The following is a 13,972-nucleotide window of genomic DNA, read 5'->3' as shown; positions in this document are numbered from 1 at the left end:
CTCTCTCTTTCTCTCTCTCTTTCTCTCTCTCTTTCTCTCTCTCTTTCTCTCTCTCTTTCTCTCTCTCTTTCTCTCTCTCTTTCTCTCTCTCTTTCTCTCTCTCTTTCTCTCTCTCTTTCTCTCTCTCTTTCTCTCTCTCTTTCTCTCTCTCTTTCTCTCTCTCTTTCTCTCTCTCTTTCTCTCTCTCTTTCTCTCTCTCTTTCTCTCTCTCTTTCTCTCTCTCTTTCTCTCTCTCTTTCTCTCTCTCTCTCTTTCTCTCTCTCTTTCTCTCTCTCTCTCTTTCTCTCTCTCTTTCTCTCTCTCTCTCTCTTTCTCTCTCTCTCTTTCTCTCTCTCTTTCTCTCTCTCTCTCTTTCTCTCTCTCTTTCTCTCTCTCTTTCTCTCTCTCTTTCTCTCTCTCTTTCTCTCTCTCTTTCTCTCTCTCTTTCTCTCTCTCTCTCTTTCTCTCTCTCTTTCTCTCTCTCTCTCTTTCTCTCTCTCTCTCTCTCTTCTGGAGCAGTAGCTCGCACTCTTAATAGCACTTGTGGCATGGCAGAAGGCAAAGGTGTGTCCATTAGCAGAACCACAGCGTGTGCATGCATGTGCCTGAATCTGCAACCTTTGCTGCTTTGTAGGGAGCAGTTCAACCGTATGTCAGTTCAATAGAGGTTGGAAGCCTTTCTGCAGAGAAACCGCTTAGCCCTTTGTCCCTTCTATCTTGTCCCTTCTATCTTGTCCCTGCCGTGCAGAAGGTTTTTATGACTACTTGCTTTTATCACTTTTTTTAAATCTATGGATGATGACTGAGTCTGCTCAACGTTATGGTTTTAAAATGCATTCAGTTTCAAGTACAGTGCTTTTTTTCAGCGAGGACCAGTTGTATACTAAGGCTGGGACTTCTGTCCAGCCACTTGTGATTTCATAGTGACTATGGAATGGTCTTTGTCATGGAAATACTTTTTTTTTTTTTTTTAATCTCCAGAATTTCAAAATAAAATTTCCTTCATATGTAAAAAAAATACTCTTGTGTGCTGCCAAACACAATGACTTCTGTTAGTTCAATAGGAAAGGAGTTGTTGGAAAGTAAGCACCGTTGTGGGTTAGGTTGGAAAGGAGGGAGGATGTGAGGCTTAGACGCAGACATCGACTATCCTGGTGTGAGAGCTGCAATATGGCTGTCTCTGATCATGTGGACTTCATAGAATATAAAATCCATTCTGTCACTGAGAACAGAATTGAATTCTGTTCAGTCCAAGTGTCTGAAGGGCTTATATGTCTTTTGTAATGATGTTTGTGTTCTGTCTCGTTCCTTTCATCATCTTTGCTGTTATGAGTCAGGAAGAGATGTGTACTTATCTCCCAGAGGGGCTGCACAATTGTCTGGGTATTCTAGGCAATTTGCACCTCCCTCTTGAGGTGTCCACAAAAGGTTAGTACTTAAATAGCAGGGCAGACTTCCATCACAGTACTTTGGCAGGGAGCAAGATATTTTTATATCAGATGAGACCATCTAACTGGTATGCTATTTCTGTCAGTTCTGACTAATGTTTGTCCTAATTCTCCTTTTCCATTTTACACAACCAGTATTTATACATTAGATTATGTGGTCTCTAAAATACCTTCAGTGTAATGATTTTTTTTTTGCCTTATGAAGAATTAAAGTTCATACTGTTGTGTGACCTCCTTAACCTGTACAGTAACTCCAAAATAATCTAGAATGAATTCACGTTCTATTCCTCCTTTCTGAGAAGCAGCTTTTTGGAAGCAGGGCAGTTCAGGGACAGCCCATGAGAAGAATGACTTCCTACATTTAAGCAGAATTGACAGAAAACACACTAGTGTTTGTGTGTCCCACGGGATGACTAGGATCTAGTCTGTAGGACAAGAGGAAGGGAAAGTCTGTTGTGTGGAAGTCAACAATGTTAGTTCACTCTACTCAGTTCCCCCAACAATGATGCTGATCAGTGACCCCCTTTTTTGATGGTTCTTTCAAGCACAAAAATAGTGACTTGTGCTTTGGGAACTGAGCGATTTGTAGCGCAGTGGAGAACAGACAATGGCCTTTCCTGTCTGTTTTCCATTAGACTTGGATAAAGGCCTTTGCTACCCACAGCCAGCGGCCAAAAAATTTCTGTATGTGCTCCATAGCTATTTTGAGGTTATTTGCTATCCTGCAGTAGTAGAGGAAGTGAAAGGTTTTAAAAGTTAAGGTTTCTTACCAAGTGTGCTGCTCTGGTCAGCTCACATTTTCTCCAATTCTGACTGCAAGAACAAACGGCCCCGCCAGAGGTCAAGCAGTGAATGAAACCAGTGGATGACTTTGGATAAATACAAAAATTGAATGTTGAATGAAAATGAGACTCCTCAGACCAGTCCTTTGCACTGAAGTGGTTAAGTGGGCTGTGATTAAAATGGGTAAGTAATTATGCTAATTATAGATAAAAAGATAGAGAATTACCACTACAAAAGCACCTCCCGTGCTCTGGAGTGGCTTTGTTATATTTACAATGAGGAAGTTGATAATCATAGGGTAAGCAAGAGGGCACCCTGTTGGTGTAGTGTAGCACCCCCAGCTCTGCACTTCACTCTGAGTTGGAAGGTAGTATGGTGTCAGAGCTTCTTTTTCCAAGCAAAGTTCCATGGTTCAGAACAGGTTCAGCTCCAGTGAGTAAGGCGGTGCCGAGCTATGAGAAACTATGGGAACCTTTCTATCTCTATGTCTGTCATACTGAAGCTCACAAACAGAGCTCTTTACTGGCACAGGCTAGCTCAGTTTGGCCTTTACCACTACTGGTAATGGCTTTTATGATCACCAGGTTTTAAGTAATAAATAAAACAAAGATGCAAGCTCTGAAGCTGTTGCACTGTAGAACAACCCTGGGGTGGTGACATCCTGTCACAATTGAAGCATGGCAGTCCTGCTGACTAGTAACTTATTACAAAAAGTTTCTTTAGCAGCCTCTTCGTGCTCTGTTTTGTGCAGAATGCTTGTATGCCAGTGGGACTAAAAAGTTGGGGACTTGCTGGGTCACGGGTGCTGCAGGGCCCTCTTTGTGACCGTGGCAGTGTGGTGCTGGGAGACATGTTAAGATGTTGCTCTCTCCCTGCTGCATCCATTATTGTGCATGCTAAGCAATTTGGTTTCCAGTGCCGTCCATCAGTACAGTGCTGTTCCTAAGCCCTAAATACCCCACAGGCTCTTTGTCAGAATGTTCCTATTAACAACTTGGTGGAAATAAAGGGTGAGGGGAAGGGAAGGTGGAGAAATAAATCTTATTTTAAATCTCTTGAGCTAGTTTCATTTCAAATGGAAAGTTGCATGCGGACCACCCCAAGCTATTGTACTGTGGACTGTGTCTTGTACAGGGAAGATTTGGGTAGAGGATAAGAGCATCGTGCAGAGGAAGGGTGCATTGGGTTGTTTTTGTGCTGTATCCAGGAAGTTTCTAGCTCAGTATGAAGTTGAAATACATTGTCACACGTGGTAATCATTATGAGAAAAGAAAGGAACATTTAAATGTGACAGTTTGCTGCTTCCATTCTGGGGATTATGTTGGTGCCCAAGTGTTTTGCAGAGGTAGTGACATCTTGTAACAGAATATGGGCAGATGAAGGGCAGATACCGTTCTAGGGTACTCAGTGAGCTGCCTGCTAAGCTTGGATGTGGTACTTGTGGTCCTGATACCTGGAACCTGCCTACACAGTATGTATGGCTTCTGGAGGCTGGGCTCTCAAATGTGGTGGTGGTGTTGGACTTGGAGCAAAATAATTGTATACAGGCATCACGATGCAGGGAAAAAAAGGGAAAACACTGCTGTAGTTTTTGCTGTGGATGGACCACGGGTGGGAGGTAGGTAACAGCCTCCTGGGCCAGCTTTTGCTTAAATAGCACAGGCATTGCAAGCAGAGGTCTGTCAGCAGTACTTGAACATAGACTGCAAGCATCCATGGAGCCCCCTCCTTCCCACTTTAAAGTCCTGCTGCTGTGTCTTCACCGTTTTGTAAGCCAATGTGTTTGAGTACCAGCCGCCTCATAAAGGACTACAAGAGCTGTAAATGTACCCCTTCCTCTTCCCCCCCCCCTTTCCAGTTTCAGCAGGGCAATAGCAGATGAGGGAAGGACAAAAGAGAGGAACGTGGGGTAGAAACGTGGAAAATGTAGGATGCAAGAGGAAAAAATCCCACCACAAAAAAATCTGAACAGAGGCAGAACATTGGTGTCACAGAAATGTTGTGGCACCTGTATGCCATTTTTTCACAGAGCATTGCTGGGAAGCTGGTCAGCCTCCTGTGACAGTGCTGGCTTCTGCCTCAGCACGGTGTCGGGCTATCTCCTGTCCAGGCCCGCAGAGCCCCACCAGTTCATAGCCACTGGTGAACAACAGGGAATCTGATATGGGAAATGTGCTGGAGAAGGAAAGAGCATTGAGGAGTTGAGTAATGCACATTTTTTTTCTGTCTAGCATAACTGTTAATGGTAACCTTTTATTATTGAAAGGATTGAAGTGACTAGAATCTGGTTGGTTTATTGGGAATGGATGTGTGGCAATATAGCCTAATGTGATCAAGAAAGGAAACTGATAACAAGGGAAAAAAAAACACCTATAGAAGCAAGTAATGTGATGTCTCTGTGTAATTGTGATTCCAAGTAGCACTGCAGAGATCAGCAGCCTGGCAGCCTTTTCATCTTAAATTTTATTTTTATAGGGGTTTATGACTTGGCACTGAAGTCAGGAGTGGGTGGAAACTTGGCAAATGTGGTTCAGCCCAGAAAGTGGATGTTATTTATATTTACTTCTCACCAGGATTTCAAAAACACTTGGTTACTGTTTTTGTGTTCTAACAAGTAGTAATTTATTGGTCTCAGTGACTTATTCTCTGTATATTTCTTAAACTACAGAATAGTTAAGAAATTGTTTCAGCTCTCCTGAAGCTACTTATGGAAGGACTTTAGCTTTCCAAGGGCATAAATGAATTCTGAGAGTAGTTCTTCACGCATTTCCTTTTAGCAGAATACTCCTATTATTTCATGTATACTGAGCAACATCTTTATGTACATTAAATTAATTCTGAATTCTCAAGTAGCTGCTGCACCTTTGGAACAGTTACATTTGGTTTTCCTGGCAACACTGTGTATTTAATAGCATTATTCAGGTACAGGCTCACCACAGAAAGGCTCAGGTGATCACATGGCCATGTGTTTTCTGCGTGGGCCATGGCACTGGATGGGGTCTTCTCCAGTGTGACAGAACAGCCTCTCTTCTTCATGACCCTGCATGCCTTCTGTGCCTAATGTTTGGGAACGGGTACTGAAATCAGTATTTAAATAGGAATTTTTAGTACTTTCAGCAAACTGAAATGCTGTGTTATGTGTTTAGTAGGCTGTGAGAAATGTATAGAGGTGGTCAGGCATTTACAATATGTTTGTGTATTGCAAGTGCTGTATGGCATTTCATAGTTGAAACATCGTGCACAAATAAACAGTTATAAAATCAGTTGAGTTGAAACGTTGGCTTTTGTAGGAAGACAGAATTAAGAATTTTATTAGAAATGTTTAATTTTTACTTATTTTTTTCATTAACAAGGATTTTATTGAAGGTTAAAGGTTCTTCGGAGTTTTTCTTAGAAAAAAAGAATGGGAACAGGGAAATAAAATTTCTTTAAAATAAAATTCCTGGGTACTAATTTACCTAGTTATAAAAATTGTGATGTTCTGGAATGATGACTCTAAAGATAGAAGGGGTGTGTGTGTGTGTGTGTGTGTGTTTGTGTTTGTGTGTGTTCTGGGCATGATTCCCTCCCTAGTGAGAATTCAACTCTCTCTGTCTGAGATTAACTCTGAAAGGTGAAAAGAGTTGTCTTTCTGTTTAAAAGGAAACAGAGAATGTCATCAGTAAATTGTCACCTTGAGTACTGTGTGAAGATTCAAAGCTTTACATAGATTAGGTTTTAAAAGAGTTCAAAATCCTTGTACCATTGTTGATCATTACACAAGTTCTGATTGTGTTATGCTATCTATGAAATAAATCCTGTCTTGTTTAGCAAGAGCAACATAAAAATGAGGTAGTAGTTTGCTAGCTGTATGGTAGCGCTCCCTGGACACTTTTAGTTCAATAGATAAATGCCCAATTTTATGTAGTGAAGCTCATGGAATCTTCAATTTTGTATAAAATGACTTCTGATTACTCAAAGTTATCTAAGCGATAGTTTTAGTTTTTTATTTTGTAAGCTTCATTTCCAATTTCAAGTATTAATTTTAGAGGAAATTTGGTTTTCTAATACAGGCACTTCATTTGGTAGGTGCATGAAAAGGTGTTGCAGTATTACTGCTGTAAGCTATCTGAAAGGACCATAGCTGCATATATGATTACAATAAATGCATCTGGTTTGTAATATTTCAATTTTTTGCAATATGATGTCACTTAAGAATAACAGGTCTTTGTTATACTAAAGATTTATTTTGAAGATGGTAAAGCCATAAAATATCACTATAAACCAGTAAAAGGTTGCTGTCAGAATGTATTTTCTGTAAAGTGGGCATTCATGCACACTTCCTTCAGGGTTTCCAGACGGAGTGATGAGGCTTCAGTTAGAAGAACTGTTGCTCTGCAATTTTCTCATTTGTGAATCAAGGATGTGCACGGTTATGTAGCATGCTTTCAGGCAAGCAACTTGATTCTGTTACAGTGCACCTAGGTGAATTCATATTACCTGGTAACTTCATCCACACATGATGCAAGGTAGAGTTTATGTTGGAAAAAATATAATTGCTGAGTTTGTAATCAGAAGTTGTTCCATGAGCTGCACAGGGAATGGTCTGGTTTCCATTGAATTGGTGTGGGCGGATACTAATTTGGGTTTCTTTCCTTCAGCTAGATGCCAGTGATTCTGAAATCCCCTCTTTTAGGAGTTATTCAATTTGATGACAGATTCAGAAGTTACTGACAGTGTGAGTGGAAATGTCTAAACTCGTTTCTTTAGGAAATGAGGCTGAAACAGACACCTGCTACCAGTTTTATAAGGAGCCTTCCTAAGCAGCAAGTGAAACCTAAGAAGTACGAAAGTGTCTCAATTATTGTTGCTGTTATTTTGTACTGCTTTTCTTTTGTTTTTGCGTAGCTTTTATGCAAGTGCAGATTTGAAAACTGAAGTGGGTGCTATAAACCTGGAGTAATCGTTACCCAAATGGTCCTCTTGTAAGTGCCAACTGAAATGACAGCAAAATAATTTTTCTCTTTTAACAGTGGAAAGAGTGGAAAGAGAAAACCTTTCAGACTATTGTGTTCTTGGTCAACGTCCCATGCACTTACCAAATATCAACCAACTGGCAACTTTGGGAAAAACTAACGAACAGTCTCCTCATGGCCAAATTCACCACAGTACTCCAATTCGAAACCAAGTGCCAACGATGCAGACAATGATAAACCCTGGGCTCCTGTCTCCTCAGCTCAGTCCACAACTGGTGAGGCAGCAGATAGCAATGGCCCATCTGATAAACCAACAGATTGCCGTCAGCCGGCTATTGGCTCACCAGCACCCACAAGCTATCAACCAGCAGTTCTTGAATCATCCACCCATCCCTAGAGCTGTCAAACCAGAGCCATCAAATTCATCGGTGGAAGTCTCTCCAGATATTTACCAGCAAGTCAGAGATGAGCTGAAGAGAGCCAGTGTATCTCAAGCTGTCTTTGCACGAGTAGCATTCAACCGCACACAGGTATCCATTTCTGTTCTATAACCAAGAGGTGCTGAGGGGTCAAAGTTGTGACTCTTGTGGGGCTATGTGGTTGTTGCAGATCAAGGCAAGGTATACCACAGAAACAGGTCAAACCATCCACCATTTTTCCCCAGTCTCATTGGCATGATTGAGGAAGACTGTTTCTTTGTAGAACAGCTGTTCGTTTGACATTGTTTACCCCATTGCTGTTACCTGAGCTTTGTTCTCTAGTTATAATTCTGCTGTTGTGAGTTCTTTTCTGTGTTTATAAACTTCCACATTTGCTCCTGCCTTATGGCCAGGAAGAGGTAACAAGAGACTATGGGAGTCAGTCGCATCTTAGTTTATGTCACTTTCTCAGTTCCTTCTTGTGGTAACTACTGTTGATTGCACAACTAATGCCAGAGGCTACTGAGAGAAATGAATAAGACAAATGTTCATAGGCCTAAAGACAGTCTTGTTGCTGGCTGCATAAGAGACAGTTGATTGCTGGAAAAGATGTCTGTCATTTGCAGCTGACCCATCTGACACAGGTTTTCTCATTCAAATACTGAAATTCAGATGTTAAAATAATTAGACGGTAGCATCAATGTAAGCCTAGCACCTGGAATACCTTAGGTGAATGTTCAGAAATGCAGGCTGTTTACATTTATCCCTCTGCCAGACAGCACTCACGGCATACAAAGAACAATCTCTGGTTGGTGGTACTCCTCCGTAAGGATTAATAAATGGGAAGTGACATCATATTTAAATATTGGTACCATTTTCTTTAGTGCAGTCAGAGCTGATCTTTGTGATTAGCTTTACCAGCAAGAGAAGACAAGGGCCACGTATGTATGTGTCTGCAGGAGGCCTTTCTGTAGAGCCATACAGTGCCTTTGTACGTTCTCCTGGATTAATGATTTTCTTTGGCACTGCCATTTTGGAAATGCCATATTATGAGGGAACTAATTAAAGTATGGAGCACATTTTTATTACTTCCCTTTTTCCATTAAATTCATAAGATGGCTGCACTCAGAAAAAACATTCACGTTCAATCAACATGTCTTTGAGTTCTGGGGTTAGCCTTGAGGATATCGAATGAAAACTACATAGGAATGTATGAGTATTTCCTCTTTAAAATGCTGCTTTTAATTTGGAAAAGCTTTTCATCCCTCTGAGATCATAACCTGTTGTATATAAAGCCTTGTATAATCAAGGTAGATGGTATTGACAGAATGACACATTCTACACTCGAGTGAGAGGTCAGCATTAACCTTGCTGGCGAGGGTTTTGCTACTGTCACTGATCGTGATGCTTTGCTTTAGCCAGGCTGGGACAGATTGGTAATACCCAAATCTGTCAGTAGACCACAAGTTTATCCCTGTCAAGCTGTCAAACAAATTGTGTGTTAAACTGGTCGTTCGGTTGTAGTATTTAGAAGGGGACAATGTTTTATTCTGTGTGTCTAGGAAACCCCACACCTTGCCTATTCTTGTCTGAACGCTGCATTTGACTTCCAAAGACAGCAGTGAAAAGGCAGGCATTTCTGAGAGACCACTCTGCTCTTTTTCTAGTAATTGCACAGTTTTTCACCCACTTACGGTGTTTAATAGCAGCCATGATAGAGATTGCACCACAGATTACCAGAATACAGTCTGAGGAAGCTGTAATGTTTTTTTTTGTTGTTGTTTATTTGGCATATTTGTCCTGCACCAAGCCAGTACAGGAACTGCATGCTGTTGTCCTGCACACCACAGAGGAGAAAGCACCGCGCTGCTGCTGGGAGCTGAGGCAATGTCCCTTTGTGGTTCTGTACTTCGCAAGTGTATAACTGTTCAGACTGAGCTCACTCACTGGGAGCACAGACCTGAGCAGCCCTGAGTTGACATGCCAATGTACTATCCTTTGGGAAGGCGTCAAAGCACCTCTCCTGGACAGGACTGCACCAGGAAGTGGGGTGTAATGCTCTGTCCGACCAACCAGTTTACACTTGAGACTGGTATACAAAATAGTGTGTAATTCTAGGGTATTAGTATCACTGATTTTGTTTATCCTCCAGTCCTGCTGATATTTGTCTCAGATTGCACTGACTTTTCTAGCTTTTACTTAAAAACAAACAAACAAAAAAGCCACTTAATTGCAAGTTATCAGACACATTTAATTTTATATAAAAGGCAAGAAATTGTCTACTTCTTAGACTCCCATCATACATAATGTGATGTACTATACAGCCCATGACAGTGATTCCAGAACAGGCTGGTCTCAAACATCCGTAAAAGTGTTGCTCATCTCAGAGCTGTGCTTCATTAGTCTAAAAGATCAGTGAATCTTATGTGCAGTGCATTACATCCTTATGAACTGTCACTGCAGCAAAATAGTGTAGTTACATATTTATGCATTACTGTCCTCAGCTTTTACTTCCAACTCAAATCAGTCTCCCCTCAGGTCAGCGACTGTCACCCCAAGTAGTAAGAAGAGGTGCTCAGGCAGTCAGCCTTGCACTGCACAGTAGAAGATGTGGGATAATCCCAAAAACCCGTGTTGGAGAAGTGGAACTTCCTGATCTGGAAGTTCAGGTCTGCTTTTACCTCCATTCATTCCCCTTTCTGAGTCTTCTCAGGAGACACAGGAATTTGTGCATTTCTCTCTGGAAATGTTTGGACTAGAAACTGAAGCTCTGTTATTTCTCATTATGATATCAAAGAATAGATGCTGTGTGCCAGCCAGCTAATAATTGTATTAATCACTGCATTATGGGCCATTGCTTAATCCTTCTTCATGGTAGTTCTGCAGCACACATTAGCCTATAATTAAGTATAGCTTCATGAAATATGTACTGTGAGACTTGCTTAATAGATAAACTATTCTCTAATTTATTTTCAAGTCCAATGACCTACATACTCAATGCTGAAAAACCCCTTCTTACGAACATTATTTCTCCCCTGAGACCTTCCATCTGAGCAAATCTGTTAAATGAAGTAGAGGAAGCTTTGATCCAAACTAGGCTAAAACCATTGGAACAAATGGCCGACACATGTATGTATGCGTGTATGCGTGTGGGAGGGGAGGATGGTCAGAAGATGGAGAGGTGCAGTTGCATGATCTGTGAGACATCCAAACCTTCTTCTAAAAGTTGGAAAGTCATAGCTTCAGACATGCTATTTCCTTATGCCTGTGGCCATGTTGTTGTCTGCACATGTGAAAATAAAGTGCTTTGGTTTCTGTCACAAATGCTGTGCATTTCCTAGGATACAGGCCTGCCACTGCAGTCCCACTGAGGTGGGAAGCTCAGTACCTGCTCTGTGCCCAGGACTGCAGCACAGCGTGCTTGGCTAGGAATTGGCTCTGGCTGTGTTGACCATGGAGAGGGTTTCTTTCAAACAGAAAGTTCCAAAATGAACATTTTGAGATTTATTTGAAACTGGGTATCAAAAACCCTTAAAGTGTATATAATTGATGCTTGAGTAAATGCCTCGGACTAATGTCTGTGCCTTCTTTTTACTTTACTGCTAGAGAGTCAAGGTAACAATTTTAATTCACCCTGTTTGCAGGATCTAAATGCTTCTTTAGTCAGCAGTTTGGGACAGTTGGAAGGGAATTCTTCAATCCCCCAAAGAGAATTTAGGTTTTGAAGGTGTTTTTAATGGCACTATTCCTAACAAGGGAGAAACCTCTACATAACCTTCAAAACATTTAAAATGATTGTGCCCGCTAGCATTGTGTTACCTATGAATGGTGTATGTTGGAAAGACATCCTCATAGGCTTTATACATCCTCACGGATGCCAGCAGCGCTGCATTTCTGGTCTACAGGCATGGTCCTCCTGTGTGAACTGTGGTGAGGTGCTATTCAAATTTGTTAATGTGGTTATGTAGCCTAAGGAGTGGTACTGGGACTGTTGTGCTGCAGGTTAGGGCCCCACTGGAACTTGTGAGATGCAGGCAGATAGGACAGAGCACAAAGGGTGTTTGTATTCCTGGCCTGCATTTAGCTGCCATCGTTTCCTTCCCCCCAGGGTGGCTATGGGGACCCTCAGGCATGCAGGCAAGGAGGGAGGTGTGGGTCGAGGCAGTGGAGGAAGCTGCTTATGGTGAAGGTGTTCAGCAGCATTGCTGGGGCAAGAAATGCAGTTTCTTGCTCGTGTAATTACTCCTAAGACTACAGGCTTGCTCCTGGAGGAGAATACACATGGGGATTTTCAGCATCCTCTGGGGAGAGTCGTACTATCTCCCTCTTGTGCATTAGTGTCTCCTAATGCAGCATCCAAGTTGCAACTGAAAGGCTGGTATCACCAATGCTTGTGGTATCACGAGTTGTAGTGTGCTGATAAGTGGGCACGTGGCTGATGGATACAGAGGTAAAGAGAGGACTTGTTTAAAGGAAGTGCATGAAGATACTCTTTTGAGTTTACCCTGTCCTTCTCTGAAATGTTTTTTTAATTAATATTATTTTTAGCAACTCTGAAGATACTGAAGTCATCAGTGCTCTTCAAAATCTGTACTTCTAAAGCAGGGGATTTGGCTCCTGCTTTGTATGAGAAAAATGAACTTGCTTTTCTCTTGTGCCTGCTTTCTGGGCATCCCTCATTGCTGCAGGCTCAGACAGGGACGGATGGTCAGGCTGTTTTTGTAAGGGTCCGGACACCCAAAATCACTGCATCAGGGAACCGCTTTTCTCCACTTTGGGAGTACCCCATCGACTGAAAAGCCTATAGACTGAGTGTTTTCTGTTTATATCTTATTTTTTTTTTTTACGCATCTTTTTTTGCCAATGTTTTGACATAATAGCCAAAACTAGTAAAATGTTTGGGCGAATGGCCAGTGCTTGTTTTACTGAACAGCCTCACAAACTGGGAATATCCGTGAACCTGAGGCTTTCTGAATGAAGCAGTTGTGGTGCCAGATATAGAGAGTTGGAGGAGCAGGCATGTTTGGAATGCGTGTAACTCTTTTCCCGAAGAAAGTTGGCTGCATCTAACTCTCTTTTCCCTTCCTCTCTCAATAGTTAGCAATGAGGAAGCTGGCTTTCTAGCATGTAGACAGGAAGGCAGGTCAGCTCCTGTGTCTTAGCGAGTGCTTTTTGGGTAAAATCAAGTAAGAGAACAGGGAGGGGGATACTCTACCAACCTCAGATGTAGCGACATTTATAACAAAATAAAGTAATTCATCTTGTTTAAGGGATTCCGCCATATCTTGGCTGCAGGAGTGGGCTGAGGTGTAGGCAAATGCAGGCTCAGTTCTGGGTCGTCCCCCCCCAGCTCGTGGTGTGACTGTGAGCAAGTCCAGGCTCCAGCCACGAGGAAAGGGACGGTAATGCTGCTTGGCATGCAAAGAAGCAGCAGGTCAGGTGTGGGAGGGGCTCGGAGGCTCTGAGGGCAAATGGAGTGGTTGGTGAAGAAACTCCAAAGAAAATCTTTGCAGGCAAACAGAGGGAAGTGGGTGGCAACTCTTCATTTGTGCCTAATTCTGCTTTTTTTGGCAAAATTCCCCCAGACTGGAGTGGGAACAGAATTGGGTCCTTTAAGAGGCTTTTTAAGATTAGAAATATGCTCTGTTGAAATAGCTAACACTTCCACCTCTGCTTGTTTGTGAGCCAAATCCTGGATACAATTCCTCTCGCGAGTAATTCTTCCCTTGACTCAAGTGAGAGAAAGATGAGCAGCTTTCATTCTCTGCCTACTATCTGGTGCGACATTCATGCTGCATTCATTGCTATGGTGTCTGTCCCATTGTGCACAGACTTTCAATTAGTGAGGGTTCTGGTTTTGTTTTTTTTGTGGGGGGATTTTTTGTTGTGCTTTTTTTTTTCCCCATAGAAAACTCTCTCTTGTTGCATGAAACCGTTTCATGCTGCCTCCTTGTTTTATTCTTCTGTGTAATGTGGCACAAGCAGCGTTCTGTTGTACTCACAGGAAAGAAGGCAGTCTGTAAGGGAAGTGCTTAATTTAATAAATTGCAGATTTTTAGTACATGGGATATTTGTTCCAACAGTGGGTTTTGCACTGCCCAAAATTTCAGTTTCAATTAAGTTAATTGTATTCAATAAGCTGAATGAAAAGATCTTAAGTAGCATGTGAGTCAGGCTTTCAGAATGTGTGCTTGTTGGAGGCGGCTGCTGCCTGCTCAGCTGATGCACAGGAGTCCTGAGCCTGGGAGCAAGAGCACGGCTGTACAGCGGGCACGAGCGGTGCGTCCTGCTCACTTTCCAGCATGTTTCACTACAAAGGTTTGACATGCACGTTGCAAATGGTGGCACTTTGTGGCTGCAGGTGGTGGGTCCTTCTCCGCCTTGCTTT

The 13,972-nt window shown here is 42.1% G+C and overlaps 1 protein-coding gene across 3 annotated transcripts in view; it reads left to right on the top strand.

The window, feature by feature from the left end:
* Window positions 1-13,972, top strand: part of SATB2 (SATB homeobox 2) — a 132,929-nt gene that overhangs the window by 72,814 nt on the left and 46,143 nt on the right. For all 3 annotated transcript variants that reach the window (XM_015289411.4, XM_015289413.4, NM_001398236.1), the window contains one exon: window positions 7,223-7,695. In XM_015289411.4, the coding sequence (XP_015144897.1) occupies window positions 7,223-7,695 (473 nt within the window). The remainder of the gene's footprint in view (window positions 1-7,222; window positions 7,696-13,972) is intronic.

This window comes from Gallus gallus, chromosome 7 (assembly GCF_016699485.2).
Source record: "Gallus gallus isolate bGalGal1 chromosome 7, bGalGal1.mat.broiler.GRCg7b, whole genome shotgun sequence".
Taxonomy (NCBI): Eukaryota; Metazoa; Chordata; class Aves; order Galliformes; family Phasianidae; genus Gallus; species Gallus gallus.
The sequence above is the reverse complement of the archived record's forward strand: the minus strand, read 5'-3'. Positions and strand labels throughout refer to the sequence as shown.